This window comes from Carcharodon carcharias, chromosome 15, assembly GCF_017639515.1.
Source record: "Carcharodon carcharias isolate sCarCar2 chromosome 15, sCarCar2.pri, whole genome shotgun sequence".
NCBI classification, from domain to species: Eukaryota; Metazoa; Chordata; class Chondrichthyes; order Lamniformes; family Lamnidae; genus Carcharodon; species Carcharodon carcharias.
In genome coordinates, this window is record NC_054481.1 from 29,983,647 (window position 1) to 30,004,708 (window position 21,062).

At 45.1% G+C, this 21,062-nt stretch overlaps 2 protein-coding genes across 4 annotated transcripts in view; one reads left to right on the forward strand and one right to left on the reverse strand.

The window, feature by feature from the left end:
• tmem204 (transmembrane protein 204) overlaps positions 1–7,733 on the forward strand; it is a 41,130-nt gene extending 33,397 nt beyond the window's left edge. The window contains exon 4 of the mRNA XM_041206062.1: positions 3,624–7,733. Coding sequence (XP_041061996.1) covers positions 3,624–3,853 — 230 coding nt within the window. The 3' untranslated portion in view covers positions 3,854–7,733. The remainder of the gene's footprint in view (positions 1–3,623) is intronic.
• ift140 (intraflagellar transport 140 homolog (Chlamydomonas)) overlaps positions 1–21,062 on the reverse strand; it is a 140,960-nt gene that overhangs the window by 57,479 nt on the left and 62,419 nt on the right. For 2 of the 3 annotated variants that reach the window (XM_041206061.1, XM_041206059.1), the window contains 2 exons: positions 20,674–20,805; positions 18,606–18,805 (listed from right to left, as the gene is read on the reverse strand). In XM_041206061.1, coding sequence (XP_041061995.1) covers positions 18,606–18,805; positions 20,674–20,805 — 332 coding nt within the window. The remainder of the gene's footprint in view (positions 1–18,605; positions 18,806–20,673; positions 20,806–21,062) is intronic. The other variant, XM_041206060.1, reaches the window with a different exon arrangement.

Consider the following 21,062-nt stretch of genomic DNA (forward strand, 5'->3'; position numbering starts at 1 on the left):
GGGTGTATAGGGCACAATTTTAAAATTTGCAGATGACACAAAACTTGAAAGTATTGTGAATTGTGAGGATAGTGATGGATTTCAAGAAGGCATAGGCAGGCTGGGGGAATGGGTGGACACATGTCAGATGCAATTTAATGCAGAGAAGTGTGAAGTGATACATTTTTGTAGGAAGAGCAGGGACAGACAATACAAAAATAAAGCAAGCTAAATGGGGTACAGGGACAGAGAGTTGTGGAAGTATATGGCCAGAATTTTGCGCTCATCGGGCAGGTGCACGCCCGACCCAAACAAGTATAAAATGGCGCATGATGACGTTGGACGAGCGTCCTGACGTCACCGCGCACTCATGCGATATTCCAGTCGGCTGGCATGTGGGAGTCAGCAGCATACCCACCAACAATTAACAAGCCTATTAAGGCCATTAAAGTACAAATTAAATATAATTTTTTGCCACCCATCCAACTTTACGGTTGGCAGGCAGGCGAAATTGTTTAGCAAGCCTCATCCACGGGCAGGATGAGGTTTCCAACAGCAACTAAAAGTAAAATAAAAACTTTAACTTTTCATTAATAACATGTTCCTGCTCATGTGACAGAGTCGAATGAAGGGACATACTTATTAACATTTTAAAATTATTTATTTTTTATTTTCATAAACCTTCAGCTCCCTGAGGCAGCTCAGTGCCTCAGGGAGCTTTTCCTGCGTGCATGTGTGAAGTTCGCTGCTCGCCCACCTCCTGCCCCACAGGCAGCGCTGAGCGCTTAATTGGCCCACCAGCGTGCAATTGTGGTCATGGCCCGATTGCAGACAGCGGGCGGCTTCCCGATCACTCCTGCCTACCCCCGCCGAGCCCACCCGACAAGGGCAAAATCCTGGCCTATGTGCTCAAATTGTTGAAGGTGACAGGGCAAATTGAGAAAATGATTAAAAAGGCATTTGGGATCCAGGGCTTTAGAGTACAAAAGCAAGGAATTTATGAAGAAACCTTATAAAACATTGGTTGAGAAAAAGGTATATGGAATCTTAGATTTTATACATAGGAATATTGCATCCAATTCTGAGACAGCACTTTAGGAAGGATTTGAACATTTGAGGGGGCCAAGGAAAGGCTTCTGAGAATGGGTTTGGGGATGTGAGTCACTTGTTATGAAGATATTTTGAGAAGCTGGGTTTATTCTCCTTGGAAATGGTTGAGAGGAGATTTGATAAAGATGTTCAAAATCATGAAAGGTCTGGGCAGAGTATATAGGGAGAAACTTCCCATTGGCAAACTAGTCAAGAATCAGACCACACCAATTTAAGATGGCAGGTAGAGAAACAACAGTAACATGAAGAAAAACGTTTTATGTAGTGATTGGTTAGGATCCAGAATGCGCTGCCTGAGAGTGTGTTGCAGCAACTTGTGGCTTTCAAAAGAGAAAGAAATTGCAGGGCTATGGGGATAGGGCGAGGGAGTGGGACTATCTGATTTGTTCTTGTGGAGAACTGGCATGGACACGATGGGCTGAATGGCCTTCTTCTATGCTGTAACTATTCAGCTACTTCAGAGGGCACTTCCCAACTGCAATATAGCTTTATTTTCCAATGGATGGCTAGTGGAATCTGCATAACTCAGCAAAGTTGTATTTTTATTCAATCCGACAGCAATGGCCTGCTCTTTTGTTGGCATCTGTTGTCATGATAAGCTGTCAATCCTGATCAGGTAAGTGCAGTCTGACTACATGGTGGTGTTAGGGTCCAGGAATGCGTGCCATTTGTGGTTTTCATTATTGGAGTTCACGCAAAGGGCCTGTGAAGGGAAATGAGTGCCTCAAATGAATAATTTTATTTTGGGCTCTGTGATGGAAGCTCCAATGTTGGTTTCCTGCCGTCACCTGATGAATAATTGTTCCACTAAGGAAAAGCAAAGAGCCTCAGTGTGTAAAAGAAGGGATGCATCAATAAATATCCTAACTGGACCACAAATTGCACACTATAGGAGGTAGCAGATAGGTAAAGAATACCAGCAAGGATTTAGGTAATCTGGGCAAAGCTGTGTCGCAGAGCAAAGAAAGAGTAAAGAAAATTGCTGTAGTTTCAGACTGACTAGATTGCAACAGAAAATACAAAGGAGCTTAATCATTATAAGCACCGTTTAGATCTAATATGAAAACTATATCCACAGTAAGTCCACTTTGAAACTTATCCTCTTGCACAAATAATCTGAAGGAAACTGAGTAATTGCTTGCAAAACTACATAATGCTGAACCATGTGTTGATGGCAGTGCTAGCCAATGGGAAGGCAACCCATGACTGGCAGAGGTTCCTTCTCTTACCTCCAAGACTAATATGAGTGGTCAAGAGATTATGCAAGTGTCTTTCCACCAAGCTGGAGCTCAGTGTGGACTACATTGAGACAATATGATCTTCAGCATTCTAATACCAGCCTTAGCTGCTGATGGCCATGTAGAGCCGGACTGTTGAAGTGGGAACAGGAGATATTGCAATAACGGGAGATCAAGAGGACTTGTCATGGGAGTCAGTCTCTAGATACCTGACACCCAAGAACCAGTATGGGACCACAGTGGGAATCAATCAGGCCATCTAAATCAAAATACGCAATCCAAGATGCTATTAGAGAAGGCTGGGTTGAAAATGCCACAAGAACGGTGCAAACCTAAACTGCAATCAGTGGGCAGAGGTATTTAAACAATATTTAAGTGATGAAAATATGTCATACAGCATGTTTTCTGTCACCTCCACTATTGCAATACTGGATGCCAAGAATGCCTATGTGCCCAGCCTCCATCATTGACATGGTGGTGGGCAGCCAGCAGTGATGAGGAAGAGGGAGACTTTTAAGTCTAAAGCCTGTGTAATATATCATAATGTATTTGACTGCTGCACCCTTCCAGCCACCAGCACCATGGTCACTGGCCGCTCTATGCTGTGGTATGCCTTCAAAGGCTGCTGCAACTGTCCGTGCCAACCCTATGCAGGCCCATTCCCAGCGGAGGTCTGGGAGCCAGACAAAATTACACAGATAGGCCAAAGGTTATAGCATTGCCATGGTCATGAATGAGCCCAGCTCCACAACAACAGAAAACTATTGATGTCAATAGTGCATGGTTGAAAAGGTAAAAGTTTCAATTTTTTTTTTAAGTTATAAAGAATTCAGAATACCACACTGGATTTCAACCAAACCAATAAACTAAACCAGGGAAAGGATATAGCAGAGACTCACTGGAATGCAACTAGAAATGAGAGTTTACAGTAATGAATAAAGGCTTGAGAATTTGAAACTTTTTTCATTGGATCAGAGAAGATCAAAGACTATCCAAGAGACTTGCAAAATTATGAAAGCCTTTAAAAGTGTATTAATGAAGGGTTGTCTCCATTGGCTGAGAAATTGGCAACAAGAGAGCATAGACTGACGATCATCACCACAGGAATGAAAGGGGTGATTCAATTTCAATGAAATATATTTTCAAATACAACAGAAGAGTTAGCAGCAATGCAGGCACAATGAATTAAATGGCTTCCTCAGTGCTGTAATTTCTATGATTCCACCTAGCTCTAATTGATTGATGGTACTTCCCATTCTGATAAGCATGGTCATAACTTTTACTTGTTACCACTAGGTTTTGTGTTGGTGATTGGACTAGTGACGTTCTACCGAATTGGCCCCTATACTCATCTCTCTTGGTCATGTTATCTGGACATTGGAGCCTGCCTTTTGTCAACACTTTCAGCAGCCATGTTGATCTGGAACATATTACACCGACGGGAGGACTGCATGACGCCCCGTGTTATTGTTATCCGTCGCTCAAGGCCCCGTTTTGAAAATGACTATGTGGAGTCTCCATGCTGAGGTGAATCTGATGAAAGGCCAGGTGACAATTTGCATGTGTTTGAGAACTGCAAGATGTCTACTTGCTCACGAACTAACTAAATCTCTACCCAATAGTCAAAATCTGGGGAAGGTTGGCAAGGTGAGTACACAGTGGGGGATGGGAGAAAGGAAGGGTTGGAACTTAAAAACAACAAACAATTTTGATTTGGCGCCCCAACATATTTTCTGAGGAAAGATGTAAATCATAGATTAAAAATACCACAACAGTGTATTACAGCAGGAAGTAAAGGAGAACTAACTCAGCAAATACAGGGAACAAATGTACCTCATATATTAGAGGGTTCTCCATTAGGTTCAAATGCACTTCCTGTGATCCAATTGCATATGGCTTAAGATGCTCACTTGCTGACGGATTGCTGATAAGTTGTAGCACATTGGTGATGAGGTCTTGTCAGTTCCTGGCCAGGAAATTAGGCTGAGGAACATTGTGAAGCAGAAAGAATTCTCTTACTCCTCTCCCCCCGCAGTAGATACATCACATAAGTTCAAGCATCTGCTCCTGAATATCAAGTTTTCATAATGGATGCTCAGGTGTCTAGATTGACTAATATTTAAAGGAATAATACTCATCTGTCAAACAACCTATGTTTTAATTTAAACCAACTAATTAGATAGGACACAGTATGTATTTTATATAACAATAGAATGAAACAATGGCTAGAATCACTTTTGTTATCTGCCTTTGACATCAATGACCTCAGAATGCAATGGGACAGATACTATTGCCCACTGACTCCAAATTGCATGGGCAAACCAACAGATCAGAAGTTTCAATAAGGAAAAGTGAGGTTTTAACAACAAATTGAACATTAATGGCCAACTGTAAACAATGCTGCAATTCACAGCCATTGGGTGGAGTTGAAATGAAGACATGCACATTCTGTGTCCTCCTTAAGACAACACCTCTGTAACTCAGTACTTTCAGTTGCTTTTTCAAAGTGCACTGAAATTGTACAATACTGTATTAAAACAAATAGTGACAGCAGTGTTTGGGTTGGAAACTCATCTATCTCACCAATGCAGTCAGTTCTGCGACCCTTGGGGTAACATTTTACCAAAACAACCCTCAAGTGAAATCAGTATTTCTGCACCACATTCAAGCAGATTTTCCCAGGGTGGGGGCAGTGGTGGTGGGGGGCTGCAGTTGGCCACTGGACATGTCGAGCATAGCCAAAGCTTGTTGCATCTGCCTCAGTGAGGTATTATGGCTCAGTCGCAACCTGGCACAAGCTGGTCATGAGATTAGGTCTTGAGTGGGGGAGTGGGGCATGAAATCTGGTTGTTAAAACAGGACAGCGAAGTCACAGTCAGGATCTTCTAGCTACTGTTGGGGAAGAACAACTTGGAAAGCCGCCTGCCTACCCCTAGCCTGACATCTCTAAAGGCAAACAAAGAGACTTAACAGCCAGTAGCCTATCTCTCTCTAGCCCACCAGTCAGAGGTGAGTTGGGGGCAGGATCTGTTTTTTTCTGAATGCACCACAGGCATTGGTGCACCACTGTAGAAAAATGAGGCAGGAACATCCCTTCCCACTTTGCTTCCATGAGAACAGTTGGTCTGGGCAACTCCAGGATGTGCCTTTGGGAAAGCCCCAGAAATTCCAATGGAGCTTAAAGGGGTGGAGATTGAGTGTTACGGATCTCCCTGACCTTAGTTCTTGGGAAACAAATGTTCCTTTGAGCTTATTTTAGGAAAATCGGGCCCATTACTCTCAATAAATGCATAGCATAACACAAGGATTGAAACAGCAAACTTACAGATGCTGGAAGTAATTATATTCTTTCAGTTGTACATTTTTAAAAAATGCTGGAAATGATATCGGTGGAATTGTTACACTATTTCCTGCCTGTGAAATCTGGAGCTATTACATTGGAGGTGAACCTAGAACCCACATTGACTTTGCCGTGATGTTTAACACTTCCCTCACATGGTTAATTCAGCGCACTGGCAACAATGTTCTACAGTGAGAAAAAGAAATCACACAAACCAGGTGACTTCAATGTGTGTAACCCGTTCGTCCCAGTATTTCACTAGTATTACGTGTTTCAAAATGCTCTGTCCAGACACAACACAGATTTAAAAACAGTATTTGTGCTTTGGGGTGTTTTGGGCATTTTAAGTGGATAGTGTGAACATTTCACACAACCTCATTCATTATGTTTTACAGTTTGTAGCACCATTGCTTCAGTAAGCCATCTCACCTCAGCCAACTGAACACTGATCAAATTCAGACCTGTCAATGGTAGGTTGAAGTGTTCAACTTCAGCAGGATGTTTAACACAACATATAGGTGCTAGGCCATTTTATCTGCTGTGATATTGAAGCACTATATTCAAACAACAAGTATGAGAATGAAAGCGCATTGCATATTTCAGCATACTGGGACCATTTTCAAATGCAGCAAAATTGCTCAAGATTAACTAAAATATATGAAAAATACCTCAACTTTCGGTTTTAATAGGGACATTTTAATTCCCAAGCTGGTGACATTTTTTTTGTTGAACTGAAGTACCACTTTGCCATTGTTTCTTAATTCAATATTTTTCAGTGTATAAACCTTAAAATATCAGTAGAAGGAACACATTCTAATTTTCTCTCACACAAACCAATAGAATATTAATACCACACATCATCAGAAGTATCAAATACCAGTTACCAGTCCACCCCAGCAATACTGTGAATCTACCCAGGGTACAGTTCTGTCTCCTGCACACTGTGTGAAACTACCCAAGCATTGATAGTATAACACTAGTATTTATAATAGCATCTCATCTCATTGAAATGTCTCTAAGGGCTTCACCTTTAGGGGCACTTTTTCACCTTCAGTGCTCCTGGAGTGAAAAAATACTTGTTGAGAGCATACATTAGGAACTGAGGTGTGCACTTTCCACAATTATCCAACCACCAACACCTGCGCTTTCCCCCCAAGTCACATACAATTCTGTCTTGGAAATATATCACTGTTCCTTCAATACTGAGGGGGCAAAATCCTGTAATACTCTCCCTAACAGCACTGTGGAAGTATCTACACCACGTGGCCTGTAGCTGTTTAAGAAGGTGGCTCACCACCACATTCTCAAGGGCAATTAGGGATGGTCAATAAATATTGGCCTTGCCAGCGACTCAAATCCCACAAATGAATAAAAAAAACCACATTAACAGCAGCATCAATGTTAAAGACAAACTTATGGAAGTGCAGTGGCTGTTATATAGGAGGCACCATTCCACATCACGAGTAGCACATGACCAGATACTCATCCAGCTCATTTTTTCAATGAAATAAATCCTACTGAGTCAGTTGCATATACAGCTAAGGCATAAATTCTTCAATGCAAAGTGTTTACATACTCTAATCTACACTGAGAGATGTTTGGCCAACAGTAATTGAAATCAGCACCTACCCAGAGTGTTGTTCTGTGCAATGATTGCTTTCACTAGTGAACACACAACTTTTTGCTATGTTACCAAAAAACCTAAATATATTGTATCTGAGTTGCTGAATGGTCTAAGACAGCAGGGGTCAAGTAGGCTCTTGGGAACTGCACTTAAATCTATTATCAACTTAATTGCATGTACTGGATAATAAAAGATATATATATAGCTGTGTGATACAAAAAAGTAAGTATATTTGATGCACAAACTCTGTTGCTCCTTCACAGCATTAAATGCTCTTAAGTGCAGTTACAGTGGGTTTCATATAATTCTGGTACAGAGCAGCTGTTACTGAAATATTTAAGACACCAGAATACTTTTGGTTGTTGTTGCTGCATCACGAGTTTCTCCTGTGCATTTAATTTAAAGCCCATGCATTTCCTTAAATAAAATCTATACAATCAAATTAATTCTGAGTCTGAATTTACTACACTACTTTTTCCAGATTTTTCTGCGTGTGTCAGATATTCTGAATAATTCAAACAGTTTAATACACAGTACACACAGGGTGTAATTTTCTGCCCCCACCACCAGTGGCAGGAATCGTGGCAGGCAGGGGCACAAAATTTGGAATGATGGGAAAAGTCAATTTCCTGCTGCCATGATATTAGTTTGGAATTATGTTCTGTCGACTTCGATGGTGGCGTAAAGGCGGGTCGAGTTCCCCGCTGATCTATGTCGGGAACCACATTTGCATCTCATAAATGCTCATAAAAAGACCAACTTGCTGGAATTATATTCCTCCTCCAAATTAAACACCCCACCAGCAGATAATTAGAACAATTTGCTTCCTGACTGTATATAAGTGGCATTCATCTGGCAAGCTTCATTTCATCAAGGTATGTAGACACTGCTTTCACCTGCCTTTCTACCTTTAAGAGTGCTGCTGCAAGGTTTCGGGTGCTTAATTCACAAGCTGTGTCAAGGCTGGGCACGATAGGAAAGACTAGCAGGGAGGGGGGAAACGGAGACAGGTCTGGGGGTGGGGTGGTGGAGGAATACAGGAGGGAAGGGGGTAGACAGAAGGAGGGCTGGGGCGCGTGGTGGAACACTGGAAAGAAGATGGACGGCAGAGGCAGTACTGGTGGTGGGGGTTGGAGTCAAGGAAAAGAATGGAGTACTCTGCCACTACGCCTAGGTGCAGTACCGACATCCACAGCAGAGGTGCAGGCAGCCTGCTAACTGCTTTGCCCTGTTGTGAGATGACTTTGGCAGGCATCCTCTGGAGGCCCAAGGCCTGGAGGGCCCAGGCCTGCTAAGGGTGTTCTGCTCCGGGACAGGTGCACCCTTCTTGGCCTGGTGTGCTGGAGCTGATGGGGTTGAGAGGCTTTGAGACTCCTGGGTGGATGATCCTCCTCCCTTTGGATCCTCACGGACTCCTCTCTGAAATCCTGAGAAGGGGCACCTGGAGGGTGGCTAATTAAGATCCACCCAGCGTGAAACGTGTCTTCTCAATGGTCGGGAAGGGCCAAGTGGGGATGGGAGCCTGTCAGGCATGAGTCCAATGGCGACCAAGTGGACGCTTAAAAACCAGCAGAGCCAGCTCCCTGAAGGCTGCCAGAGAGGAATCTTTGGAATCTGTCCAGGAAACCATTTCATTCAAAAAAGTGTCTCACCAGCAGCTGGAGGCGTCGGGCGAGAGGGCAAGTCAGGTGGGCACTGGCCTCCCTTCTTGGACAAGTGCCATGTGGTTCTTTTGGAGGAGGTTGGAGTCAAGCGGGACACTCTAGTACCCAGGGATGGTAGGAGGAGACCACCACACCTGACCAAAACAGCCTGGGAGGAGATGGCAGCTGAGGTCAGCAACCATGACATTGTGCGACGCACATGGGTGAAATGCTGCAAAAGGTTCAACGATTTGCTGCATCCGCAATGGTGAGTGCTGAGTTGGCACGGATCACTGTGGAAAAGTGTTAAGGGCTCGCCACCTCCCACCCACCGCCGTGCAGCTCAAGGGTGTTAAGATTCTGAGTGCCAACTGTCATTGATACCGGTGCCGGACAAGGGGGTGAGCCCTGGCTGCTTGGCCCAAGTGACTTACGGGTCGAGGGTCATGACTCGGATGTGTTCTACAAGGTATTCCAGAGGGAGGGGGTTGCCACATTGCAATGGCGCTGCAGGTAGAGAGTGGACAAATCAATGCTCCTCTGTCATTTCAGAAGAGAAGCCATAACACCAATGGAAGAACTAAGACAGGCAGAGGACCCCAAACCTCCTCATTTTGACAAGGTATGAGAAGGAAAAGTGAGGCTTTTAGCAGGTACAAGGAAGCAAATCAGCAGAGGCATTAGTGGAGTACAGAAAGTGCAGGGTGGAGCTTAAGAAAGCAATTAGGAGAGCAAAAAGGAGATATGAGAAAGCTCTGGCTGGTAAAAGTAGGGAAAATCCCAAGATATTCTATATCAATGGGAAGAGGATAACCAGGGAAAGAGTAGGGCCCATAAGGGAACAAGGGGGCAATCTATGGGTGGAGCCAGAGGACATCGCTAGAGTGTTGAATGAATACTTCACATCAGTCTTCACCCAAGAGAATGAGGATGAAGGTATTGAGCTTGGGGAGAGAGGCTGCGAGGTTCTTGAGCAAATTGATATAGGGAGTGACAAGGTATTAGAGGTGTTGGCAGGCTTAACAGTGGACAAACCTCCAGGTCCGGATAATTTGTGTCCCATACTGCTGAGGGAGGCAAGGGAGGAGATCGCATGAGCTCTGACCCAAATTTTTAATTCCTCTCTGGCCAGGGGGGAGATGCCAGAGGACTGGAGAACAGCTAATGTGGTTCTGCTATTTAAGAAGGGTTGTAGAGATAAGCCAGAGAACTACAGGCCAGTGAGTCTCACTTCAGTGGTAGGGAAACTATTGGAGAAAATTCTGATGGAGAGAATCCATCTCCACTTGGAGAGGTAAGGTTTGATCAGGGATAGTCAGCATGGCTTTGTCAGAGGGAGGTCATGCCTAACAAATTTGATTGAATTTTTTGAGGAGGTGACCAGGTGTGTAGATGAGGGTAGTCCAGTTGGTGTAGTTTATATGGATTTCAGCAAAGCCTTTGACAAGGTCCCACATGGGAGACTTATAAAGAAGGCAAATGCACATGGGATACAGGGCAATTTGATAAGGTGGATTCAAAACTGGCTTAGTTGTAAGAGACAGAGGGTGATGACAGAAGGATGCTTTAGTGACTAGAAGCCAGTGTCCAGTGGCGTACCACAGGGATCTGTGCTGGGTCCCCTATTATTCATCATTTATATAAATGACATAGATGACTATATGGGGGGTAGGATTAGTAAGTTTGAGGATGACACAAAGATTGGCTGGGTGGTTAACAGTGAGGTTGAGTGTCTTGGACTATAGGAAGATATAGACAGGATGGTCAAATGGACAGATAAGTGGCAGGTGGAATTAAACCCTGAAAAGTGTGAGGTGATGCACTTTGGAAGGAGTAATTTGACAAGGAAGTATTCAATGAACGGCATGACACTAGGAAGTTCTGAGGAGCAAATGGACCTTGGCGTGTGTGTCCATAGATCTCTGAAGGCAGAGGGGCATGTTAGTGGGGTGGTGAAAAAGGCATATGGGACACTTGCCTTTATCAATCAAGGCATAGATTACTAAAGTAGGGAGGTCATATTGGAGTTGTATAGAACCTTGGTGAGGCCACAGCTGGAGTACTGTGTGCAGCTCTGGTCACCACATTATAGGAAGGATGTGATTGCACTGGAGGGGGTGCAGAGGAGATTCACCAGGATGTTGCCTGGCATGTAACATTTAAGTTATGAAGAGAGGTTGGATAGACTTGGGTTGTTTTCGCTGGAGCAGAGAAGACTGAGGGGTGATCTGATCGAGGTGTACAAGATTATGAGGGGCATGGACAGGGTGGATAGGGAGCAGCTGTTCCCCTTAGTTGAAGGGTCAATCATGAGGGTCATAAGTTCAAGGTGAGAGGCAGGAGGTTTAGGGGGGGTTGTGAGGAAAAGCTTTTTTACCCAGAGGGTGGTGGCAGTCTGGAATGCGCTGCCCGGGAGGATGGTGGAGGCAGGTTGCCTCACATCCTTTATAAAGTACCTGGATGAGCACTTGACATGTCATAACATTCAAGGCTATGGGCTAAGTGCTGGTAAATGGGATTAGGTAGGTAGGTCAGGTGTTTCTCACGTGTCAGTGCAGACTCGATGGGCTGAAGGGCCTCTTCTGCACTCTGATTCTGGATGCTTTGGAGCTGGAGTGCCACCCACCTTGGTCAGCCGGTCGTGGAGAGGCAGGGGTCTCTGACAAACGTAAGAGCGCAGTACTCAGAGGTCAGAGTGGCGGATTGTGCAAACATTCTTGTGTAGTCTCATCATTAATGAGAACCTCAAACCTAGGGTCCCCACTGATCATTGAAAGACGATGGCACCATGTTACAGGTCTGCACTATCTCACCAGGGCACTCAGCATGCATAGTGTCAGTGTGGTGACTTAAACTAATAATATGTCATTGTTCTCCACTAAAATCACCAGCCCGCCCATAAAGACAGGACCCCGAGGAGCCACCCTTGATGCCAGAGGACTACTGGGCTTTAGGTGTACCTGCGTCACACCCCCTCTCTGCGCCAAGCACCAGCGCAGATACCAGCACTTCGGCAGGCATTAGATCGTTGGCTAAAATGTCGGTGCATAGCGGTGAGGGCACTTCATACTCGCTTGAGGAGCAGATGGAGGCAGAGAGTACCCAGGGTGCTGGCAGTCAGAGGAATGCTGGAGACCAGAACCATACTGATTCGAAGGCAGATGATCAGCTTCTGGAGTCGTCCACTAGGTGGCAGATGCTGGATGTCCAGCAGGATGTGCGGGAAGATCGGGCAGAGATCCATGAGGGTATGTGTGCCATGGTCTCTGTTGCGGAGGAGTCCATGCAGAATATGAGCACTGCGTTGACCCTTACCACCAAGTGCACTGCCTCCTCCATTGAGAGAGTGGCAACTCCAGGGACAGAATCAGGGGCTCCTGGGGTTGCGCTCGGACCTGCAAGCCCTCACATGGGCAATGACCTCAGGAGGTCAGTGCCAGTGTGGGAGATGGGTGAAGCACTCAATATCCCAGCTAAGTGCCCGTCGATCAATGGCAAGCAGGGCAGTCCAGAGCGACCTCGCGCTGGCGCATGAGCTGCTTGTCGTCTCTGCTGGCTCCTCTCACGGCGCTCTGGATGACAGCAGCAGCTCCTCCGCCCCTATGCCACTGACCGTTGCATCTGATGAGGCTGTGATGACTGGGGAGAGGCCAGCTGTGGCACTGGGTGCTCTCTCCCAGGCGGAACGAACACAAGCTCCACTGGCCATAGGATGACTGTCAAGGTCATCAAGGCCAACAGGACAGTGCTGTCTCTAATGCTGCTGCCAGCAAAGGGGGGTGGGGAGCAACAAGATGCAGTACTCGCAAATGTAAGTTTAAGGCAGTGAGCATAAGGGGGACTGTTCACGGGTGATCTTCTGTTCTGCCATGTTTTGTTAATATGTTTACTGATGTGACCACTAACACCATATATTATGTTCATTTGATGTGACTGCCAACATGATGTAAATTTTTCTTTTGTCTTAATGGCCTGAGAATGCTTCACTTGTTTTGTAGGTGGCTCTAAACTTTATTGCACTGGCACTGAGTGGACTTTGTGTGCATAGGAAAGGGTCATTTCAAACATCCGGCATGGAGGCGGCATTCTGGCATGAGGCGGAAGCAGATCTTTGGCAGCCTAGCTGAAGGGGTGTTGGATCAAGGTGACCCTGGTGTCCCTGCCTGCCTGAAGGATCCAGAGGTCAGCCTCCATGTCCTTACCGTGCTCCTAACCGGGCTCCTTTTCTGACTCACCACTGGATTCATCATCGGTGGCCTGTGGAAATGCCTCAAGATCCTCTTCCTCCAGTGGGACCCCCCCTTACCAGAGCCAGATTGTAGAGAGTGCTGCATGCAAACACTATCAGTGACACCTACTTTGGAGGATATTGTAGTGCTCCCCCTGAACAGTCCAGGCGTCAGAAGGGCACCTTCAGAAGTCCTATGGTCCTCTCTATCACCGTCCTGGTGGAGGCATGACTCCTGTTGTAACACTGCTCTGCCTCTGTTCTCGAGCGATGGAGGGCATCATAAGCCACCTTTTCAATGGATAGCCCTGGTCACCCAGCAGCCATCCATTCAGTTGAACTGGAGCAGTGAAGAGCCTTGGCAGCTGTTAGTGACTGAGGATATAAGCGACATGGTGCCGCCAGGGTACCTTGCATAGACTTGAGACATGCGCCTGGCCCAATCAGGTGTAAAATCGTGCAAGATGTTGGGTGAGCATCCCAAGGTCATCATGCGATATTTCGCTTGGCAGGTGTGCACAGAAGTTGGAAGCATGCCCGCCGACAATTAAGAGGGAAATTAAGCCCATTAATGGCGCAATTGACTCCGATTTTTCATTGCCCATCCAACCTTATGGCTGGCGGACAGGTGAATCAGCCAGGCAGCCTTTGCATTTTTCATCAAACCTCATCCAAGGGCGGGATGAAATTTCCGTGATGAAATAAAATAAAAATAAATTTCTGTGGATAGCATTTTTAACAGCTGTATTTTCAGGTGATTGATTATGATGCATGGACACTTTTTTTCAGCTTTTAAAACCTTTATTTCAGCCTTTTCAGGTCTGCAGCTCCCTGAGGCAGTTGTTTGTCTTCAGGGAGCTTTCTTGCAGTACTCACCCGCATCCGCGGAAATGTCATTGCCCACCCTCTTCCTGCCCCCACCCTGGCAGCGCTGAGCATTTCAGCACGCGTTTCACACTGTGAAACTGTGGTCAGCAGCCGGTTTCCCGACCACTCCCAGGTCCGTTGATCGGGCACATCTGCCAAAGGTAAGATTCAGGCCTTGCAGAATCTGCAACTTGTGGTCACTAACAATCTGGATGTTCATTGAGTGAAAGCCCTTCCTGTTGACAAAGGCACTTGGCTGACCTGCTGGTGCTTTGATAGCCACATGTGTGCAGTAGATTGCACCCTGGATGCAGGGGAACCCTGCAATTGCTGCAAACCCTCTGGCTTGCTCAGCCTGGCTGGCCCCATCCGTAAGGAGATGAATAAATGTCATTATCTGCCTGAACAGAGCATCAGTCACCAGCTTGATTGCAACTGTGAACAGCTCATTGGAATACTCCACAAAGATCCCCCAGTGACCTCTGGAAAGAGCCAGAGAATAGAAGTGTGACCTTCAGAGCCACTGGCATGGGGTACCCACACACAATTGGAGGTGATCTCAGGCCTAATCATAAGACCATAAGACATAGGACCAGAAATTAGGCCATTCGGCTCATCAAGTCTGCTCCGCCATTCAATCATGGCTGATAACTTTCTCAACCCCATTCTCCCGCTTTCTCCCCATAACCTTTGATCCTCTTACCAATCAAGAACCTATCTATCTCGGTCTTAAATACACTCAATGACCTGGCCTCCACAGCCTTCTGTGGCTATGAATTCCATAGATCCACCACTCCCTGGCTAAAGAAGTTTCTCCTCAATTCTGTTCTAAAAGGTCTTCACTTTACTCTGAGGCTGTGCCCTCAGGTCCTAGTCTCTCCTACTAATGGAAACATCTTCCCCACGTCCACTCTATCCAGGCCTTTCAGTATTCTGTAAGTTTCAATCAGATCTCTCCTCATCCTTCTAAACTCCATCAAGTACAGACCCAGAGTCCTCAAACATTCCTCGTATGTTAAGCCTTTCATTCCTGGGTTCATTCTTGTGAGCCTCCTCTGGACCCTCTCCAGGGCCAGAACATCCTTCCTGAGATAAGGGACCCAAAATTGCTCACAATATTCTAAATGTGGTCTGACCAGAGCCTTATAAAGCCTCAGCAGCACATTCCTGCTTTTATATTCTAGTCCTCTCAAAATAAATGCCAACATTGCATTTGCCTTCCTAACTACCGACTCAACCTGCAAGTTAACCTTAAGAGAATCCTGGACTAGGACTCCCAATTCCCTTTGCACTCCAGACTTCTGAATTCTCTCCCCATTAGAAAATAGTCTATGCCTCTATTCTTCCTACCAAAGTGCATCACCTCACACTTCCCCACGTTGTATTCCATCTGCCACTTCTTTGCCCATTCTTCTAACCTGTCCAAATCCTTCTGCAGCCTCCCCACCTCCTCGATACTACCTGTCCCTCCACCTTTCTTTGTATCATCTACAATCTTAGCCAGGATGCCCTCAGTTCCTTCAACTAGATCATTAATGTATAAAGTGAAAAGTTGTGGTCCCAACACTGACCCCTGCGGAACTCCACTAGTCATCGGCCGCCATCCTGAGAAGGATCCCCTAATCCCCACTCTGTGCCTCCTGCCAGACAGCCAATCTTCTATCCATGCTAGTACCTTGCCTCTAACACCATGGGCTCTTATCTTACTGAGCAGCCTCCTGTGCGGCACCTTGTCAAAGGCCTTCTGGAAGTCCAAGTAGATAACATCCATTGGCTCTCCTTTGTAACCTACTCGTTACCTCCTCAAAGAATTCTAACAGATTTGTCAGGCATGACCTCCCCTTGATGAAACCATGCTGACTTTGCCCGATTTTACCATGCACTTCCAAGTATTCTGAAATCTCATCTTTAATAATGGACCCTGAAATCTTACCAATGACTGAGGTCAGGCTAATTGGCCTGTAATTTCCCGTCTTCTGCCTCACTCCCTTCTTAAACAGGGGGGTTACATTAGAGATTTTCCAGTCCTCTGGGACCCTCCCTGACTCCAGTGATTCCTGAAAGATCACCACTAACGCCTCCACTATCTCTTCAGCTATCTCCTTCAGAACTCTGGGGTGTAATCCATCTGGTCCAGGTGATTTATCCACCTTCAGACCTTTCAGTTTTCCTAGCACCTTCTCCTTGGTAATGGCCACCATACTCACCTCTGACCCCAACTCTCTTGAACTTTGGGGATGTCACTCGTGTCTTCCACTGTGAAGACTGACGCAAAGTACCTATTCAGTTCCTCCGCCATTTCTTTGCTCCCCACTACTACTGCTCCAGCGTCATTTTCCAGCGGCCCAATGTCCACTTGTGCCTCTCTCTTACCCTTTATATATCTAAAAAAAACTGACAAATGGAGGTCACGGTCTCCCTGTAGAGGCAGAGCCTCCTTCTGCATTGCACCTTGGACATGTTGAGGTAGCTGCATGGCTGCCTGTAAACCCTGGCAGCAGGATGGTAACGTCTTCTAAGACCCCTTCCGCTTTGGACTACCTGCTGGCCCTGCACCCCTTGTGCCTGTGTCTCTCCTCCCACAGCTCGTTTCCTTGGAAGCTGCATTGGGACACCTGGCCCCCTCTCCCTTCTGCCCCTCTCTTCCTCCTCAAAGGAGAGCACAATCCCCGTTATCAGAGTAACAGAAGGTAGTCTAGTGCCTGGAAGGGTCCACATGGTCAAAATCCTCCAGGGGCTTTGGAGACACCAATGAGTCCTGAAATGATGCCTAGAAATGCTAAGACTGAAGCTCAGAACAGAGATGAACCTGTCAAATTCAAATAAGCAACCAGCAGCAAACTATCTTCAAAACTCCTCACTACGGCAGTGCTACAGACCCCTTTTATCCTGCCCGTGGGTGGGGTTTCGTTAAAAGTGGGCTGCCCGCCTGCCTGTTTTGCCCATGTGACGAGTGCGAAATTGCATGGGCAATGTAAAACCAAGATCAATTGCCTTTTTAATGACTTTAAGTGGCCCTTTAATTTTTGGCAGGCACGGCTCCAACACCCGTGTGTGCCCACCGACCTGAAGATTGCTCGCGTGTAGGGTGACATTGGGACACTTGCCCAACATCATCTAGTGCTATTTCACGTCCGTTCGGGTCAGGCGCACCCCCGCCCACGAGACATAAAATTCTGGCCATTATCTCTGAATCCACTTTATCAAACCTTTCATACGTCACCCCTCAGCCTTCCTTTTTTAAGAGAAAAAAGACCCAGCCTGTCAATCCTTTCCTGATATATGGTACTACCCTTGTAAATTTTCTCTGCACCCTTTCCAGTTTCCTTTTTATAATCAGACAACAATACTGCGCGCAGTACTCTAGATCTTAGAGACACGACCAACTGGGTTGGATCTAAACATAAACAGTACATTATATAGGAATCTTCTGCTTCTAAAACAATTCCTGAATCGTATTATGATGAACTGCAGTATTTATTCTATGTCCTTTCAGAACTCTATTAAATGCAAGCAACGCTATTAAATACCTTGCTTCTGAACGATCACAGTTCAGGAAGCCCCTCATGTTGATCAACACATTCAAAAGAAAAACATCCAAGTAGCAGATCAATAAGTGACTGCCCTGCTCTATTAATATCTCCAAAATTCTGCTTCATCAGTTCAGAATGACTTCTTTTAAAAATAAACAAGTTGGGAATTTGACCCCACCAGCTATCCTTCAATATTCTAAATACTGCAGTCCAGCAAATCAAACATAGGACTTAGGAAAAGGAGTAGGCCATTCAACTCTTCGAGCCTTCTATGCCATTGAATAAGATCATGGCTGATCTGGTTGTGGTCTCAACTCTACTTTGCCATCTGCCCCCCATAACCCTTGACTCCCTTGTCTATCAAAAATTTATCTAACTCAGCCTTGAATAAATTCAATGACCCAACCTCCACTGCTTTCTGGGGAAGAAAATTCCACATACCCTTTGAGAGAAAAAATTTCTCCTAATCTCCAGCTTAAACGGTAGACCACTTAAACTGTGTCCCATGGTTCTAGTCTCTTCCACAAGTGGAAACGTCCTCCTGGTATCTACCCCATTAATTCACCTCAGGATCTTGTATGTTTCAATAAGATCATCTTTCATGCTTTTGAACTTCAATGGGTATAGGCCCAACCTGTTCAACCTTTCTTCATAAGACAAACCCCTCGTCCCAGGAATGAGTTAAGTGAATCTTTGCTGAACTGCTTCTTATGCAATTATACCTTTTTCAAAAATGGAGAACAAAACTGTGCACAGTACTCTAGATGTGGTCTCACCAATGCCCTGTACAGCTGCAGTAAAACTTTGACTTTTATATTCCATTCCCTTTGCAATAAATGCCAACAATCCATTTGCCTTCCTAATCACTTGTTGTACCTGCATATTTTTTGTGATTCACGTACCAAAACACCCAGATCCCTCTGTACTACCGAGTTCTGCAATCTCTCTCTACTTAGATATTATAAAAGTAACTTTGCAATGTGTTACTTAACACAGTCACAGAAATAGTTCATGGATTCTTTTAAGGAAAGAAATGGCCTCACCTCTTGATGAGTTTAATTGATTTAAAAGCCTCGTCCATGTCTCCTATCGTTAAATAAAAGCTGAAATTCAGCATGGCATCACGTGTTGTCTTGTCACAATCTTCTAGCCCAACAAAATCTCGCAGGGGCCTCTTTGCCACCATCTGTGGAATGGAAGCAGAGCCTGGCATTGGCTCAGGGTTATTTTCGATCTCCCCTGACTAGAATTAAACAAATAAATTCATTGAAGAGATTAGTGAGGGCAATCTTGCAATTTGGCTTTATTTTCCCACTTTCTTTCCAGTCCCTCCTGAGGATGCTGACTCTTGCTGTAATGCACAGAGACCAGCAGCCCTGTGTAAAAGGCCATTTGCATTGCACGATTCCATACACAGCAGATGCTAACCGACTGATCAACAAATGGCAGGCATCAAAACACAGACCCCTTTTGAACACCCCTTTTCTAAATTGTACAGCTCAGCACCATGCCTGATGTGTTGATATCTCAGTTTTCAGGAACAAACCCCAAACTTCAGTGACTTCCAGCAGATCTTAAAAAATGGGTAAACTAGTGTAAAGGCTGGGAATACATATGATATACGGCACAGAAACAGGCCATTTAGCCCAAGCAGCCCATGCTGATGAATAGCATATACTCTTTCCCAAGGTAAGCAGCAGAAACGTTAGGTTGTATTTTCTCGTACAATCTCCCTCACTGTTCAATATGCACAGCAAAATGCACAGTGCCCTTTAGGGAGAAATACTTTCCAAGCCATCACCCTGGAATAACAACCACACACCACACATGGATAGGGCCAATAGTGAAGTCTAGAGAGAGAGTAGTCAAACAAGCTGCTTTCACAGAGATAAAAACAAAAAACTGCGGATGCTGGAAATCCAAAACAAAAACAGAATTACCTGGAAAAACTCAGCAGGTCTGGCAGCATCGGCGGAGAAGAAAAGAGTTGACGTTTCGAGTCCTCATGACCCTTCAACAGAACTGATTTTTCTTTTACAATGAAAGGGGTGAAATATAAGCTGGTTTAAGGTTGGGGGGGGGGTTGGAAGAGAAGTGGAGGGGGGTGTTGTTGGAGGGACAAGCAAGCAGTGATAGGAGCAGAAAGGAGATAGGAGCAGTGATAGTGTCCTATCACTGCTTGCTTGTCCCTACTACAACACCCCCCCCTCCACTTCTCTTCCAACCCCCCCCAACCTTAAACCAGCTTATATTTCACCCTTTCATTGTAAAGAAAAATCAGTTCTGTTGAAGGGTCATGAGGACTCGAGACGTCAACTCTTTTCTTCTCCGCCAATGCTGCCAGACCTGCTGAGTTTTTCCAGGTAATTCTGTTTTTGTGTTGAAGCTGCTTTCACATTTCAATTAGAGATCAACTCAGTTGAAGATTGTTCTGGTCCACAATGCCTGATTTACTGGGAACTCCCAGGGCAAACATTAGTAAATCAATTCCTCTTGCATTACTATAGCTCGATCATTTAAAATAGACAGTTGGAAACTGTACCAGGTGGAAAGCGGAATATCGATATTGAGATATCATGATCACTTGGTATCACTTAAATGTACATGTCCTTTTTGTCCAGGGCTGCTGTTAGTTTGAAGGATAATGTATTTCATTCCAAGTCCAGAGTTCATTTAATAAAGTGAAACAACAAATCAACATCAATTCTTACAATCTATGATGAAGGACAAAATCAACACTAAAATGAGTCATCCATGTTTAAGTTTGGATGTATTATTGTGAAATGAGTTGTCAAACTCTCATAGGGCAGGTACAGCATGTGTTAGATACAGAGTAAAACTTCCTCTACACTGTCCCATCAAACAATCCCAGGGCAGGTACAGCACAAATTAGAAAGGGAGAAAGAAATTGAAATTTTACTCTTTCAATGTATAACTTTGGGCTGAAATGCTACTCCTGAGTTGTCTGCATCAAGTATACCAGCAAAATATAAATCGCCACTTCCCATATTGCAGTATATTTGTAGCACAGTACTTATTAAACATTTTAATCTGTTTGTGACAGTGAACGGCCAAAGATAGATTTTGTTAGTACTCTACCGTCCTCTATACCTTTTTGGAGAAATAATAATAGGGGACTTCCAGCCCCAGCAAGGCCTCATGGGACACCGCCTTGGTGAAACTGTCCTGCAGCAAGAGGCCATGTTCCTGTGTGATGAAGAACGATACCACCACAACATTCACCTGTTGGAATGGAAGGGTGCAAAGGAAAACAATTTAGAATGATGCAGGAACCACAGGAAGGTTCCACTCTGAGGATTGAGAATGGATCAGCTCCACGTAACAGAGTGCTGTTCCCTACAGGCACACGCCAATATGCTAGTAGGATAGTATTGTACCACAATGACACTGTGCAGCCTGACTCCTGAAGCCACAGATTTTACTATGTTACTTACGCAGAGTTCCATTTAGTTTGAGTGATGCAGCTTCCAAGAAAACTA